Here is a 13,953-nt window from a genome sequence, read left to right as displayed (position 1 = left end):
GAGCACATAAAGAAAACCACACACATCTCAACCTGCTGAATCACCACCTAGAAAATTATACATGGATGCACATAATAGAAGCCTTTCAAGGCGTGCGCGCACACACACACACACACACACACACACACACACACACACACATAGAAAATGCACACCAACGTGGAGGAACAAAACCTACTGAAATCAAATATCACCCAAACCAGAAATTTAATTCAATGTTCCATTTTATAGTTAATGTAAAGCCAACATGTGTTTTTAGCGCTACGCTAGTGGGGTAGAATGGTTTATTGTTGCTGATTGTTCATTCATTCATTCATTATCTTCTCCACTTATCCCACAGAGACCATTCACCCTCTCCCTTTATTTATTTTTTAATTTTATTTCAACTTTTCAAATTTATTTAATATATTATAATTTTATTTATTTTCATTTTATTTTAATTTTATCTTACTTCATTCCTCTTTTCCTCTGGGCTTTTCCCTTCTCCATCTAACCCTATTAAATTAAATTAAATTCAATTAATTCTAGTTTCATTTTATATTATTTCAACTTATCAAATTTGATTTAATGTATTATAACTTTATTTATTTTCATTTCTATTTTATCTTACTTCATTCTTCTTTTCCTTTTGGCTTTTCCCTTCAGGAGTCGCCACAGCGCAACAACCTTCTCCATCTAACCCTACTAATTAAAATTAATTGTAATTTTATCTTATTTAAACTGATCAAATTGAATTAATTTATTAAAATTGTATTAATTTTTATTTTATTTTATCTTATTTCATTCGTCTTTTCCTTTGGGCTTTTCCCTTCAGGAGTCGCCGCAGCAAATCAACTTTCTCCATTTAACTCTATTCTCTGTATCCTCCTCTCACACACCAACTATCTTCATATCCTCTCTCACTACGTCCATAAATCTTCTACGTGGTCTTCCCCTAGACCTCCTGCTCTCCAAAACATCTAACACGCGGCGTCCATCTGATGGACTCATCCCTGATCCTATCCATCCCGAACCTCGACATCTTCAGCTCCCGTCTTCTCGTCAATATCGCTGCTTCCAAACCATACGGCATCGCTGGTCTCACCATGCAAGTCAGACTAAATATAACGTTTATTTATTGGTGAAAATTAAGACGCGTCCCCACAGGAATCCCACCAGGGGACCTCCTCCATTCCAGTCTTTTTTTTTAGTTATTTTGGCCTTTTTGGTCCTCCATAGAATTACAGCAAAGATATTTTGTACCATATCGATATTTTATCTCACTTAATTTCTCCAGGATCTTTATTTGTGTTGCTCTTAGGTAGCGCCTCCACCTCCGCCCTCACCCGAGTCCACCTGATGACTCAGTGAGTGTGCAGACCCACAGCAGCATTCCTCAAACACACTCAGCTCTCAGTGTAAGCAGCAGTGGAAAACCACCAACCGCCTCTTTGGCTCAGAGAACCGTCAACTGATGTGCGCGCACACACACACACACACACACACTGGTTGGTATTAATTGTTAATAATTCATGTAGCCCGGGGTGAGTACCGACATACCGCTGCTGCTCTGACGTCCCGACAGAAAAAAAAAAAAAAGGGGAAAACATGCTTTTATTTCATAGGCGACTCTGCAGAGCTTCAGACACAACGCACATTCCTCTCCGTGTTTTCTGTTAGTTATTCCACTGGAATTTACAAGTTGTCATAAACTTTTCAGAGTTGGAAGTGATTTCCTGCGGCCCGCGATGAGCCATCGTAGAGGTTCCTCTGGAATTAACCATTTGTGCCGGAGACGTTCGCTTCTTCTCGCCTCCCGCCGTGTTTGTGATTGATTTCATCGGAAGGAGGAACATTCTTGGCGCGCAGGAGGACGCCTCGGGTTCAGAAACCTCAGTTTGGCAGATGTTTGCGTGGTTTACCGTGGGCCCGGTTTTGGAGATCCAGGCTCGGACTGGGACCTCGCGCTTGCCACAGAGGCCGGATCTGTGACTCCGTTTTTGAGTCACTGCGGTGATTCAAGGCCAAATATGCACCGGGACTGTGCGTTCACTGAAACATTCACCGCTGCTGGGGTCGACGCTGGACCGCAAACCCTCCGCCCAAAACCGAACCGTCACAGTTGAACGTTAACTGTGGTTCACATAAATATTAAATAAAAAAAACAAACTTCAAACTGTTCAAAAATTCAAAAGCCTTGATTGCGAATTGAAATGGAAATCTAAACCTTGCATTTAAACGCATGTGTTTAATAATATTGAAAATATTACAAATCTATTTGAAAATAATTTATATTAATTTAGTCTTTTTACATTCATTTATGTTTTATATTAATTTTTTGGCCATTTTTCTTCTTATTTCAGGAAATTTTGCCATTTTTGGACATTTTATTTAATAACTATCTTTATCAGTTTTATTGGCACAGATTTGGAGGTGTATTAAACGCATGCGTTTGATAATATTGAAAATATTATAAATCTATTTGACAATTATTTGTATTAATCAAGTGTTTTTACATTCATTTTTTATTTTATATTAATTTTCTGGCCATTTTTCTTATTTTTTCCAGGATTTTTTTTGCCCATTTTTGGACATTTTATTTAATAACTATCATATCTTTATCAGTTTTACTAGCACAAATTTGGAAGGGTACTAAATGCATTTGTTTGATAATATTGAAAATATTATAAATCCATTTGACGATAATTTATATTAATGTAGTGTTTTTACATTCACTTTTATTTCATATTAATTTTCTGGCCATTTTTCTTCTTATTTTCGGGAATTTTTTGCCCATTTTTGGATGGCGATGAATCTAGTTTCTGGAGACATTACATGGGCCTGAAGAAAATAAACTATTATGGGGATGAAATTATCAGAAACCAATAGCGCAAAGATGCGTTTCACAAAGATGAACAGGCACCGTGCCGCCCACCTGGACGGAGAACGTTCTGCAGATGCTTGATCTGCGACAGAACGATTGAGGGCCGATGGTTCGCCTCCTCTGTCTCTGCTACAGGAAATCGAAGTCTAATGGCGACAAAATGAAAACGACACAACGCCAGCTTGGGTCGGTCCTTCGTCTCAGACAGAAGAGGAGAGTTCTTTAAAGCTGGGCTGGATTTTGGTGTGGAGGATCCCATCGGAAAACACACAGAAGCAAAAGAAAAGAGGAGGAAAGAAAGATTTGTGGTTCCAGACCACAGCATTCTCATTTAATAGTGTAATTATTTTAATAATTCGGCTCTTTAGACGCGACGTTGCAAGGGAAATGGGGTCCAGATTGACAAGAATTAACTTTAACTGTTCAATGCTTTACCACTTATCCCCTATTTTACAGGAACCATCACACACACACGGACACACACACACACACACACACACACACTGGATGCATGTTTTCTAATGTGCATCCAATAGATCCGCAGATCCTGTGAGGTTAATTTATCACAGAACCTGCTCCACTGACTTACTGCGCATTAAACTGTATGCGTAATTAATTCACGCACGACAGGCTTCGCTATCAACAATATGCAAAAGACATCAGATACAGATTCAGTGCGGATATCACCCTCAGCCACATTGTCACTAATAACATTTTAATGACTGCCATCCCATCACCAGGCAGAGAAGTACGTTGTTCACTGAATGAAAATGATGAATGGTTTTCCTTAATTTTCTGGTATGTACTGTACTGAGATAAACCACATAAAGTACATTTAAAAGTCAGTCAATTGAGAAAAATCACTTCTTCAAAAACAGGCCCAGAAAGGTAGCGTCTTATCAGGAAGGAATAAAACAATTTGCGGGTAAATGCATGATTTTTTTTTCCGGGGTCTTCATGTATCTCAGTCCCTGATTAGATGTTAATTAAGCACTCGGTTACACTTATCACGTGAAATTCTGTACGTTAACGTGTCAAGACGGTTAAAACATCGCAGTGTTCGATGAAATATTATGCATCGCGCCGGTTTCCACATGAAAAGTCAGTTGGGTGAAGCTGTCAGCGGGCGTTTAGGATGAAAGATAATCCCTCCAGATGCTGCCATGTCTGGTTGCCAGGGACCCAGAAACCTCAGTTCTCACCCCTGCTGAAAAGCCCTGTGGATTCTGCGTGAGTGTGTGTTCATGTGTGTGTAAAGAGATCAGTGTGGCGCGCGCGCAGGCCTGTCCTTTTACCACCTCCTGAAACATAGCCGCATTAAAATCAGAAAAGCACTTAATGCTCTCGCGTTCTGAAGTGACCAAGGTGTGCGCACACACCAGAGCGCGTTAATCCTAATCCTCGGTGAAGGAAAATGCAACAATGGGAGACACATTTGCATTTTTATGATTTCGCACATGGTGTAACCATTTTAAATGCAGCAAATATCGCTTAAACCGTTGCGTAGCCCTCTTCCAAAAAAAGTGCATCTGACACCTCGGACACAAATAAAAATGAGAATAATTTTGATGTCAAAGGTTTCCATTTTAAAAAATCAGCCTGTTTTGATTAATATGTGGATTTGATTGCTCATCAATAAAATCAATCAGTCAATCAGAATTGATCAATGCCCTGTGTTTTTGCACAGGGCAGCAATAATCACTTCAGGGTCACTGAGGTCAATGACCAGGATCGGGGAAAAGAATGCACTGATATGGATTAACAATCCATAAGTGACTTCTCCGTGCACTGCCCGATAAAACATTCAAATGTGGTTTATGGGAAAGTGCAGCGTGGCAGCCGCTCCGGTGAGCCGCCCGCGGTCCTTGAAGTTTACCAGACAACACCGATGGCTCCATTACGCGCTCGCCGTCCAGAGCTCTGTGTGATAATGAAGAGAATTCATTTTGTCCCAGAGCCATGGAAACAAGATAATACCTGCACAGACGCTGGTAATGACGCGAATGTGCGCTCCTGTGAAGCCTCTGCTATTAGCTGGAGTGTGTATGTGTGTGTGTATATATATGCATAAATGTAATTTGAAGTGTAATGCAGATGCTGATAACACTCATCTGTTGCCATAACAACTGCAGCATCCCTCGCTGACTGACTGACTGGAGGGCAGCTGACTGACTGACAAGCACTGCTCCACTTCCCCTCCGCTGACACAATGATGAGATTTTTATGATAGCTTATGCCATTAAAGGACATCCTTTAGCAGGAATTCCATCAAATACAAAGAAAAAGTGAAAATAAGAGCAGTGATTCTGCCTCAATAAGGCCTCTTAAATGAAACAAAAGTAAATTTGAGATGAATCACGAATGGACAAACATGGACGCTAAAAAAGTATGACATTAAATGCAATATAACGAACGGAGAATTTGAAACTATGAAGACAGTAGTAAGTAAAATGTTGCACAAGTTTGCTAATATTGAGTGAAATGTGGTAATTTTAAACACGTAAAATTATGGCACAATAACCTGATCATCGGGTGAACGTATTTACATTTAAGAAACCCTGACATCTAGTGGTTAACCCAGCAAACTGCTTAATCGGCGGTTTTCTCATTGGAAAAGGGAACGGGTTCAATTTAAATAAAGCAAAAACAACATATGTAGGGAGACAGAAAATATCAATAAAATAAATAGAAAAAATGATGCCGCTATACCCGGTATATTTCTTGACAAAACAATCATCTCCTAAGCAAATTGTTTTTACAGATCAAATGCGTTGTTTTTAAAGATTCAAATATTGTCTGTTTTGTACATTCTTTCATTAACAAATATATACACTACAAATCTGCTTAGCCAGAGTTAACACTATATGTATGTATATGTATATATACATGTATACATATATAGGTATGCTTATATACACATATAAATCTATATATATATAATATCAAAAGCCATATAAAGAGTTTAACTAAAATACGTTCTATGCACGTATACGATTTTTTTTTTCCAAAATAACGAGTTTAATAACGAGTTTGACGTTTGTTGCTTGTCGGACACCTTACCCGGTCACACATGTGACCTCGGCTCGCCCAATCAGAAGCCTCCGCTCGGAATCGCACTTCCGCCCCACGTGACCAAGGCTGCAATGGAATCCCCCACGCCCGCGTCGGAGCCCTAAACATCACCAAATAGGTTTCCCGCCGGGGTTTTGTTTGGCGTTTGTGGGCGGACATGCGGTGTTTCTTGCTCCTGAGGCGGGCGGGCCGCGCATTAGCCTGCCGCCACGCACGTCGGTGCCATCAGAGCGTGTACCGGAGCCACGGGAGCTCCCTGAGGGTGGCCGTGGACCTTGGGGAGAAGTGAGTTGACTTTCCCAGCTTCCTTTCTGCAGTTCACCATCATGACTACCAACCACTTTCACGTTGGTATCACCAGTGTTGCGTTTGAAAGATGGCAATTATGAACAGCGTTAAAGTGGAGTGATTTTGTCATGCTTGTCATAAATCTGACCATGCATGTGATTCCAAAACACACACACATATGTTTCAGTGGAGTGTCATCCCCTGATTATTATCTCTTCTCAGGAAGCTTGAGATCTCATCCGGCCAGTTGGCCAGATTTGCAGATGGATCAGCAGTGGTCAAGGTAAACTCATCTCACTGCAAGGATGTGCTTCGTCCTGCAAAAGTTTTGAGGGAAGAAACCGTGTCAGTTCACACATATTCAAGATTCAGAGTGTTCATTGTCATGTACAGTGAAATTCTTATGTTGCGGTGCTGACAGATAGGTAACATACTGTAAACATACTATCTTAACCACATGTAAATAGTGCAGGGAAAAGTAAACACTATTACCAGGATGTGCACGTTAAAGTTGAGTGCAGCTTTGAATGTGCAAACTCAGAGAAGGTGCAGGTTGTATGGAGAAAGTTTTTAATAGATACTTGAGTGCAACACTGGCTTTGCTGGATAAGATAATACCTAATCGATCCCCATAGGGAAAATTTGTTTGTCATAGCAGCGCAACGATAACAATATCAATAAATGTAAAGAGAAGAGACATTTAAAGGGACGAAGGCAATGTAAGGTAAAGAATTGTCCAGAAGCAGGACATGTTTATTGACTACTGATAGTTGTTCAGGAGTCTAATAGAAGTTGGGAAGAATGAGTTATTTACTTGTGTTGTTCTACATTTCACACCCCTGTACCTCTGGATGGAGAACCGGAGTGTGAACAGTCCGTGTTGGGGTTGTGTGTGGTCCATGGCGATGGAAGTAGCTCTCCTGTGGACTCTGGTAGATGCTTTGCAGAGAAAGCAGTCAAGTACTGTGTCTATTTGTGTGTCTGTGTGCAGCTGGGAGAAACCTCTGTGATGGCCACGGCCGTCAGCAAAACCAAGCCGTCCCCGTCTCAGTTCATGCCCCTGGTGGTACGTCCTCGAAGCCCTTCTTACCCTTCTCACCCTTTAATCCGTAACCTTTGTCGGTGACCTCGAATAATGTTTCCTCAAAGCGCCTGTCCGTCATTTCTACGCACAGGTGGACTACAGACAGAAGGCTGCGGCTGCAGGGCGAATCCCTACCAACTATTTGCGCCGAGAGCTTGGAACCACGGACCACGAGATCCTCACCAGCAGGCTGATCGGTGAGTCCACCCGATGTTCTGGTCCTGTCTCGTGAAGGTCCCGGTCGAATAACCGTCTCCCGCGTCTCTGGCTCAGACAGGTCCATCAGACCTCTCTTCCCTGCCGGTTACTTCTACGACACTCAGGTCAGTTCTTTATTTTTTTTCTACATACTTCCCCAGATTTATTCCATTTTTAATTTGCACTTTTTCTTATGAAGATCCTCTGCAATCTGTTGGCTGTTGATGGCGTCAACAATCCAGATGTGCTGGCCATCAACGCCGGTAAACCTCATGGAAAAGAGTATATTATTGTCAATTCCTGACCAAATAAATTAAAAGTCCATATTTTGTTCCCCCCAAAGCTTCTGCTGCTCTGGCCTTGTCTGACATCCCCTGGAAAGGACCCATCGGTGGGTAAACCGTCAAACTGGACAACACACATAAATGTTTTCCCCTGACACACACACTCTTAACACTTGTGTGTGTTCTAGGTGCCGTGCGTATGGGCATTGTCGACGGCGAGGTGCTGGTTAACCCCACCAGGGTGGAGATGGCCTCCAGCACCCTCAACCTCATTGTGGCCGGAGCCCCCTCCAGTCACGTGGGTACGTTGTAAACATGGGTCCGAAAGCCGAGGTCGCCCTCAGGGAAAGCACCACTCACCCTCACCCCAAACGTCTCCCAGTGATGATCGAGGCGTCGGCCGAGAACGTCCTGCAGCAGGACTTCCTGCACGCCGTCAAGGTGGGGGTCAAACACACCCAGCAGATCATCCACGGCATCCAGCACCTGGAGCGACAGCAGAAGGTGGTCAAGCGAACGCCGGTCAAAGTCTTCACCGCCCCAGCCGCCATGGTGGAACATGCTCGGCAGTAAGAAGGCTTATGGGGGGCAAAACAGCTTCCTGAAACACAAGCGGGCGCTAGAGTCAATTTACGAATCTCAGTATCTGAGTACTGTTTGTTTTTCGTTTTGCGCAGATCAGCCTCGGAGAGGATCCACGCCGTTTTCACGGACGACACTCACGACAAGGTGAAAACTATGTCACCTTATCTAGGTTTACCACTCAGCTGCCGCGTGCACTCTGCAAATGCGACCTAAATTCATTGACTGTTTCTGTTATAGTTTGGGAAAAAAAAATGGTTGGATTTTTGAACGCTTTTTCTTGATGAGTAACGACGGTCATCCTGGCGCAGGTTTCTAGAGACGATGCCGTTAACAAAATTCGACTTGAAACAGAAGAGAGTCTTAAAGGTAAATCCTCCTCGTTATTCATGTGGACAGCATTAAGAAATGTCCGTGATATTTTTTCAATCTTATCACACAAGACAAAGTCTGTATTATTTTCAATTAATGGTATGACTTTATTTTTATTTTATTTTTTTCGGACAGAAACATTTCCCCAAGCCGAGCCTTTTGAAATCATCGAATCCTTCAACGTTGTGTGTAAAGAAATCTTCCGCAATCTGGTACTGAACGAGTACAGGAGGTGAGCTCGGTCATTTTGATCTTTATATACAGTATATATCGACGCACAGATATACACACTGCGCTGTAATTCAGATTTCCAACGAGTTCTGTGTGTTTAGGTGCGACGGGAGGGAGTTGACTGCGTTAAGGAACATTTCATGTGACATCAACCTCTTCAAACCGCTTCACGGTTCAGCTTTGTTCCAGAGAGGGCAAACACAGGTATTGAGTTGTTGATTTTTTTTGGCAACTGGAAAAAGTGCCTTCTCAAATGACCTAAAGCTAATCTAATATTATCAGAGAGCATGACATTTTCATTGGCTCAACAGCCTAGAGAAGTGCTTTTTCCAGAGCTCAAGCAGCCCGTCTCTCCTCCAGGTCCTGTCCAGCGTCACCTTTGATTCCCTGGAGTCCAGCATCAAAGCTGACATCATCACCACTGCCTTGAGGTGCCTTCACCGTCATCTATCACACGAGAAATATCAGGCAGCTCTCGGCAACTTCGCAAATTTTATGCCCGTTCCCTCTGACACAGATCAATCCTTCTCCTGTGTTAAACTGAATTTTGCTAATTTATTTAGCATAATCCAAGTTCTTGCAGTCAGATAAACCCACATCTCCTATGTCTTCTTTCAACAGTGGCATCAAAGATAAAAACTTCATGCTTCATTATGAGGTAAGATCACGTTTGCACATTTGGAGTCCGATGTGTAAAATTATTCACGTTTCGTCTAAAATTCACGTGAAACTTGTTTTTTTTTTTTGAAAGAAACCAATTTTAAAGTTAGCCCTTTCATTACAGTTTCCACCGTATGCAACCAATGAGATTGGAAAAATGGGAGGTCTGAACAGGAGAGAGCTCGGACACGGTTTGCATTTAAATTCATGCCTATACCTGGATTCTGCATCTGCTAATGCTAGCCTCCTTAACAAGTAGACTGTTTGCATTTCAATGTGTGTGTGTGTTCCTAGGGGCCCTGGCTGAGAAGGCTCTGAGGCCCGTCATTCCCCAAGACTTCCCCTTTACCATCAGGGTGACTGCTGAGGTGCTGGAGTCAAACGGTAAGACACACGGAAAGAGACGGGACCATGGTGTTATAAAACAATAATGGCTGCCTTCCTGTCCCGCTGTGTTCCCGCTCAGGATCCTCATCCATGGCATCTGCGTGTGGAGGCAGCCTCGCCCTCATGGACGCAGGTATGGAACGTCCACATAGCCATTATTTAACGATTGGATGCTGTGGGGTTTCACTTATTGTGTTGAGTCTATATTGAGGGTTATATTTTGTCAACGTATTCAAGGTTCTATTTTATCTAACCCTATTTTTCCTCAAACTTAAATTATTATTTACTGTGTTCATATTGATTGGGCACAATGAACGCAGCTTGCTAATTGTGGAACGAATTCGTGTTCTGTGCCCGACTCAATTTGGAATTGTCTAACGCCATTGCTTCACACAGACAGAAAATTTACCAGATTGAGTGTCCTCAAACCTTCAGATGAACATCTGTGAGATCTTCTGCCGAAAGCAGAGTGAGTGCGTCACTGACCGAAGCCCTTTCTGTCTCCCAGGTGTCCCCATCTCAAGTGCCGTGGCGGGCGTCGCCATCGGACTCATCTCCAAACCCAACCCAGAGAAACCTGCTGAGATCCAGGATTACAGGCTGTTGACTGACATCCTGGTTCGTAAGGCCAAACGTCCGTCGGGTAGCATCTGCAGGAAAAACATTTGGTCAGATATTAAAAATCTGAACAAAAATCTTTCGCAATATTGTTTTTTTTCTTTGTTGGTACTTTTAATTAGGGAATAGAGGATTATCTTGGAGACATGGACTTCAAACTTGCTGGAACCAACAAGGGCATCACTGCATTACAGGTACTGTGTCTGTGAAACTTTTAACAGAAGTAATCCACATTTTCCACTTTTGTTGATGTTTAGTTGAGTAAGATACCAGTGATTAATGGAAATAAATGTTTTTCTTGGTATCTGCCACGGACAGAGCCTCCTCCTAATTTCTTCCCGCACATGCTGATTATAACTCCAAACTTGCACGCGTGTGTTTGTGTGTTTCTATTCCCTCTGCTCACCACAGGCTGATGTGAAGATTCCAGGTTTGCCCCTTAAGGTGGTCATGGAGGCCATCCAGCAGGCCACAGGTAGACACAGTGGTGTTTCTGCAAAATAAAATGTAATTTCTAACGAGAGATAACAATGGCTTTTGTATTATTATATTTCAGTGGCAAAGCGGGAAATCCTGGGTATCATGAACAAATGTATAGCCAAACCAAGGGCGACAAGGAAGGAAAACGGACCTGTTGTAGGTACGTTTGGGATCTGAATTCAGCGGTAAACATTTGTTAATATGCAGCACGTGGCAGTACAAAATTGTCATTGCTTCAGAGACGAATGTCCTCTGGGATAAACTGATGAGAACTCAATGATCAAAAATCAAGATCAGCGTGACCTCACAGAAAACACTTTTCCCTTTAGATCAAAAATACACAATGGCTTTCTATAAAGAAAAATTACACTGAACATTTCAGCCTCTTCGGAGTGATGCATTCCAGGTCACTTGGGATTTTTCCTGTGAAAATAACCCAAAGCAAAGGAAGAGTGCTCCACCCTCACTAACGCCTGAGCTGATAAGGATGTGAGCAAATTAAGTTGCGCTGTTAAAACATAATCATCATTTTGTCTCCAGAGACTGTGCGGGTTCCCGTCTCCAGGCGAGCCCGCTTCGTGGGTCCCGGTGGATACAACCTCCGCAGGCTACAAGCTCAAACAGGTAACGTCTAAATGAACATGACCGGATTTTAATAAATCAGAAAAGCTCGGATTTTAATTGCCACTGGCTTTCCTTTCGATTTATCAAAGGTGTGACGATAAGCCAGGTTGACGAAGAGACTTTCTCCGTGTTTGCGCCGACGCCGGGAGCCATGAACGAAGCTCAGGAGTTCATCGGTGAGCTCTGCAAAGATGATGTGAGTCCACGCTTTTCCCCGGCTTTAAAGAAACACAACAGAATCTGGCTGAGAAGGGTCAAGGAGGAGTCAAGACCCAACGTTTGTTTTTGTCTTTTGCAGCAAGAACAGCAGTTGGAGTTCGGCGCAGTTTACACAGCGACCATCACGGAAATAAGGCGAGTGCCGCCGTGCAGTCGGAGCTCACACATGGAAAGTAAACAAACACTCGCGTCCTAAATCCTCCTCATCCTCTGCTTCAGGGATATCGGAGTCATGGTGAAGCTCTATCCCAACATGAGTGCCGTCCTCCTACATAACTCGCAGCTCGACCACAAACGGGTTAGTTCACACTCTTTGTCAGAGTTCCTGTTGCCTTACCGATGTTTGAGTGGGACCGTCTCTTAAGCTGTCGTGTTGTTATTAAAGCACTGATATTAATAGCAGAAAATGTTAAACAGTCCTTGTTCTGAAAAGAACTGGTTCCATCCATGTATTTTTACTATCTGGTTTACAAAAAATAACTTTTTTTTTTTTTTTTTTTCAAATTTGTTTTTTGTACATTTTATCAATGATAATTTATGGTGACTTTTAAGGTCATTTACTCTTTTTTAAGGTTTTCTGTGAAGTGGTGAAGGAGTGTTTTAAATGAAATACATTTAAGTTTATTTCTCTGAATTCTACTTTTAGATTAAACATCCAAGTGCTTTGGGATTAGAGGTGGGCCAGCAGATTCAGGTGAGTGTCAGTAAACCTAAAACGGTCGAGTCGCATGTTTTCATCTGTGATAACAATCTGGGCTTTTGCAAACAGGTCAAATATTTTGGGAGGGACCCGACCGACGGCCGGATGAGACTCTCGCGGAAGGTGCTTCAGTCACCCGTAGCGACCGTCGTCAAAACTCTAAGTGATAAACAGAGCATCTCCATTGGATCAAGCAACAGCCACACATCCAACACGGACTTGTGACAGGATGCAAACGCAGCAAAGGAATATGAACCGGTGTTGTTCAGGAAACTGTCCCGGTCACGACGGGAAGTGCATCGCGAGCTTGACGAGTGCAGACTCCCGCTGCTGACATCACGGGCCAAACTGTCAACAGAAGTGGATGATAGTGAGACAGAGCCTTACCTTTCCAAATGTACCAGTGTGTCAATATGTTAGTTTTCTGTTTCTTTTTTCCACAGCGAGCACTGACAGCAACACAAAGAAGGGTCATGTTTGTTTTAAATCCTTAAAATTGAAAAATTTTGTCAAAATGACCGTTCCTCAAGTATGTGCCTCGTCTCTGTGTTCACCAAGGTAATACACCTGACAAAAGAAAATGCTAAATGGACATTTGCCTTGATATTTGTGCAAAAAATGTTTTTTATTTGTTTTAGTTTGAAAATGCACAGAAAAGACCCAGACTTCAGTCTAAGGCCCAGACTAAATAAGGACGCCCTTCTGATTCATGATATTGAAAGACTAATAATATATTGAACCTAAGCACTGACTGAACTGCGGCTGCTGCTAATTCCAGTTTTAAAACATGGCCCAGCCTCGAGCCTTTTGTACCGAATGGATGTAAAGAGTGCATCTTTGTCAACCCCTGCCGTCATCTGCATCCAGGTGTTTGGATCAGCCCCTGAGAAAGAGATGTGAAAATAGATTTTAAATCCACAGACCCAGGAAATAAATTGAAAATATTTGTGTGAAGACCAAATTATGTTTTACATTTACAACAAATGTTGTGGGCTGTTAATTCAATAGATTTAAGGTTTGAAAACTACAGAGGAGGCTTTGGGCTTCATATCCTTTTGTAAGGTTTTTTGGTGGTTTGCATCTTTGGCAGTTTCAATCTCTAGTCCACATTGAACCAATTGTATTTAAAAATACATTCAAACCCAAGTTGTTGTTCTTGTCTTACTTTTCCTCTCTCCCTACATCCATAAATCTTCTATGTGCAAACCAGGTTATTGTTTAATAATGTAGATATTTTTTCCCCTAAATACATCAGCTATTTTTGTTAAATACTTTCTTCTCATTGAGTATG

The 13,953-nt window shown here is 42.2% G+C and overlaps 1 protein-coding gene across 1 annotated transcript; it reads left to right on the top strand.

Annotated features, from left to right (window-relative positions):
• The first annotated feature begins 5,968 nt into the window (after positions 1-5,968).
• Positions 5,969-13,808, top strand: pnpt1 (polyribonucleotide nucleotidyltransferase 1). The gene is made up of 28 exons (XM_086173010.1): positions 5,969-6,220; positions 6,446-6,506; positions 7,215-7,289; positions 7,399-7,504; positions 7,581-7,630; positions 7,705-7,768; positions 7,849-7,896; positions 7,978-8,091; positions 8,172-8,358; positions 8,467-8,518; positions 8,683-8,740; positions 8,879-8,975; positions 9,076-9,178; positions 9,335-9,405; positions 9,596-9,632; positions 9,759-9,825; positions 9,929-10,018; positions 10,101-10,154; positions 10,530-10,639; positions 10,762-10,833; positions 11,051-11,114; positions 11,196-11,279; positions 11,660-11,743; positions 11,833-11,939; positions 12,042-12,097; positions 12,182-12,260; positions 12,609-12,656; positions 12,732-13,808. Exons 1-28 carry the CDS (start codon positions 6,093-6,095, stop codon positions 12,885-12,887), a joined length of 2,322 nt encoding a protein of 773 aa, XP_086029136.1. The 5' UTR covers positions 5,969-6,092; the 3' UTR covers positions 12,888-13,808.
• Positions 13,809-13,953: the final 145 nt, after the last annotated feature.

The sequence above is a fragment of the Fistularia commersonii genome, chromosome 2 (genome assembly GCF_037954325.1).
Source record: "Fistularia commersonii isolate RoL2024-O1a breed Wild chromosome 2, RoL_Fcom_v1.0, whole genome shotgun sequence".
Classification (NCBI taxonomy): domain Eukaryota; kingdom Metazoa; phylum Chordata; class Actinopteri; order Syngnathiformes; family Fistulariidae; genus Fistularia; species Fistularia commersonii.
The sequence above is the reverse complement of the archived record's forward strand: the minus strand, read 5'-3'. Positions and strand labels throughout refer to the sequence as shown.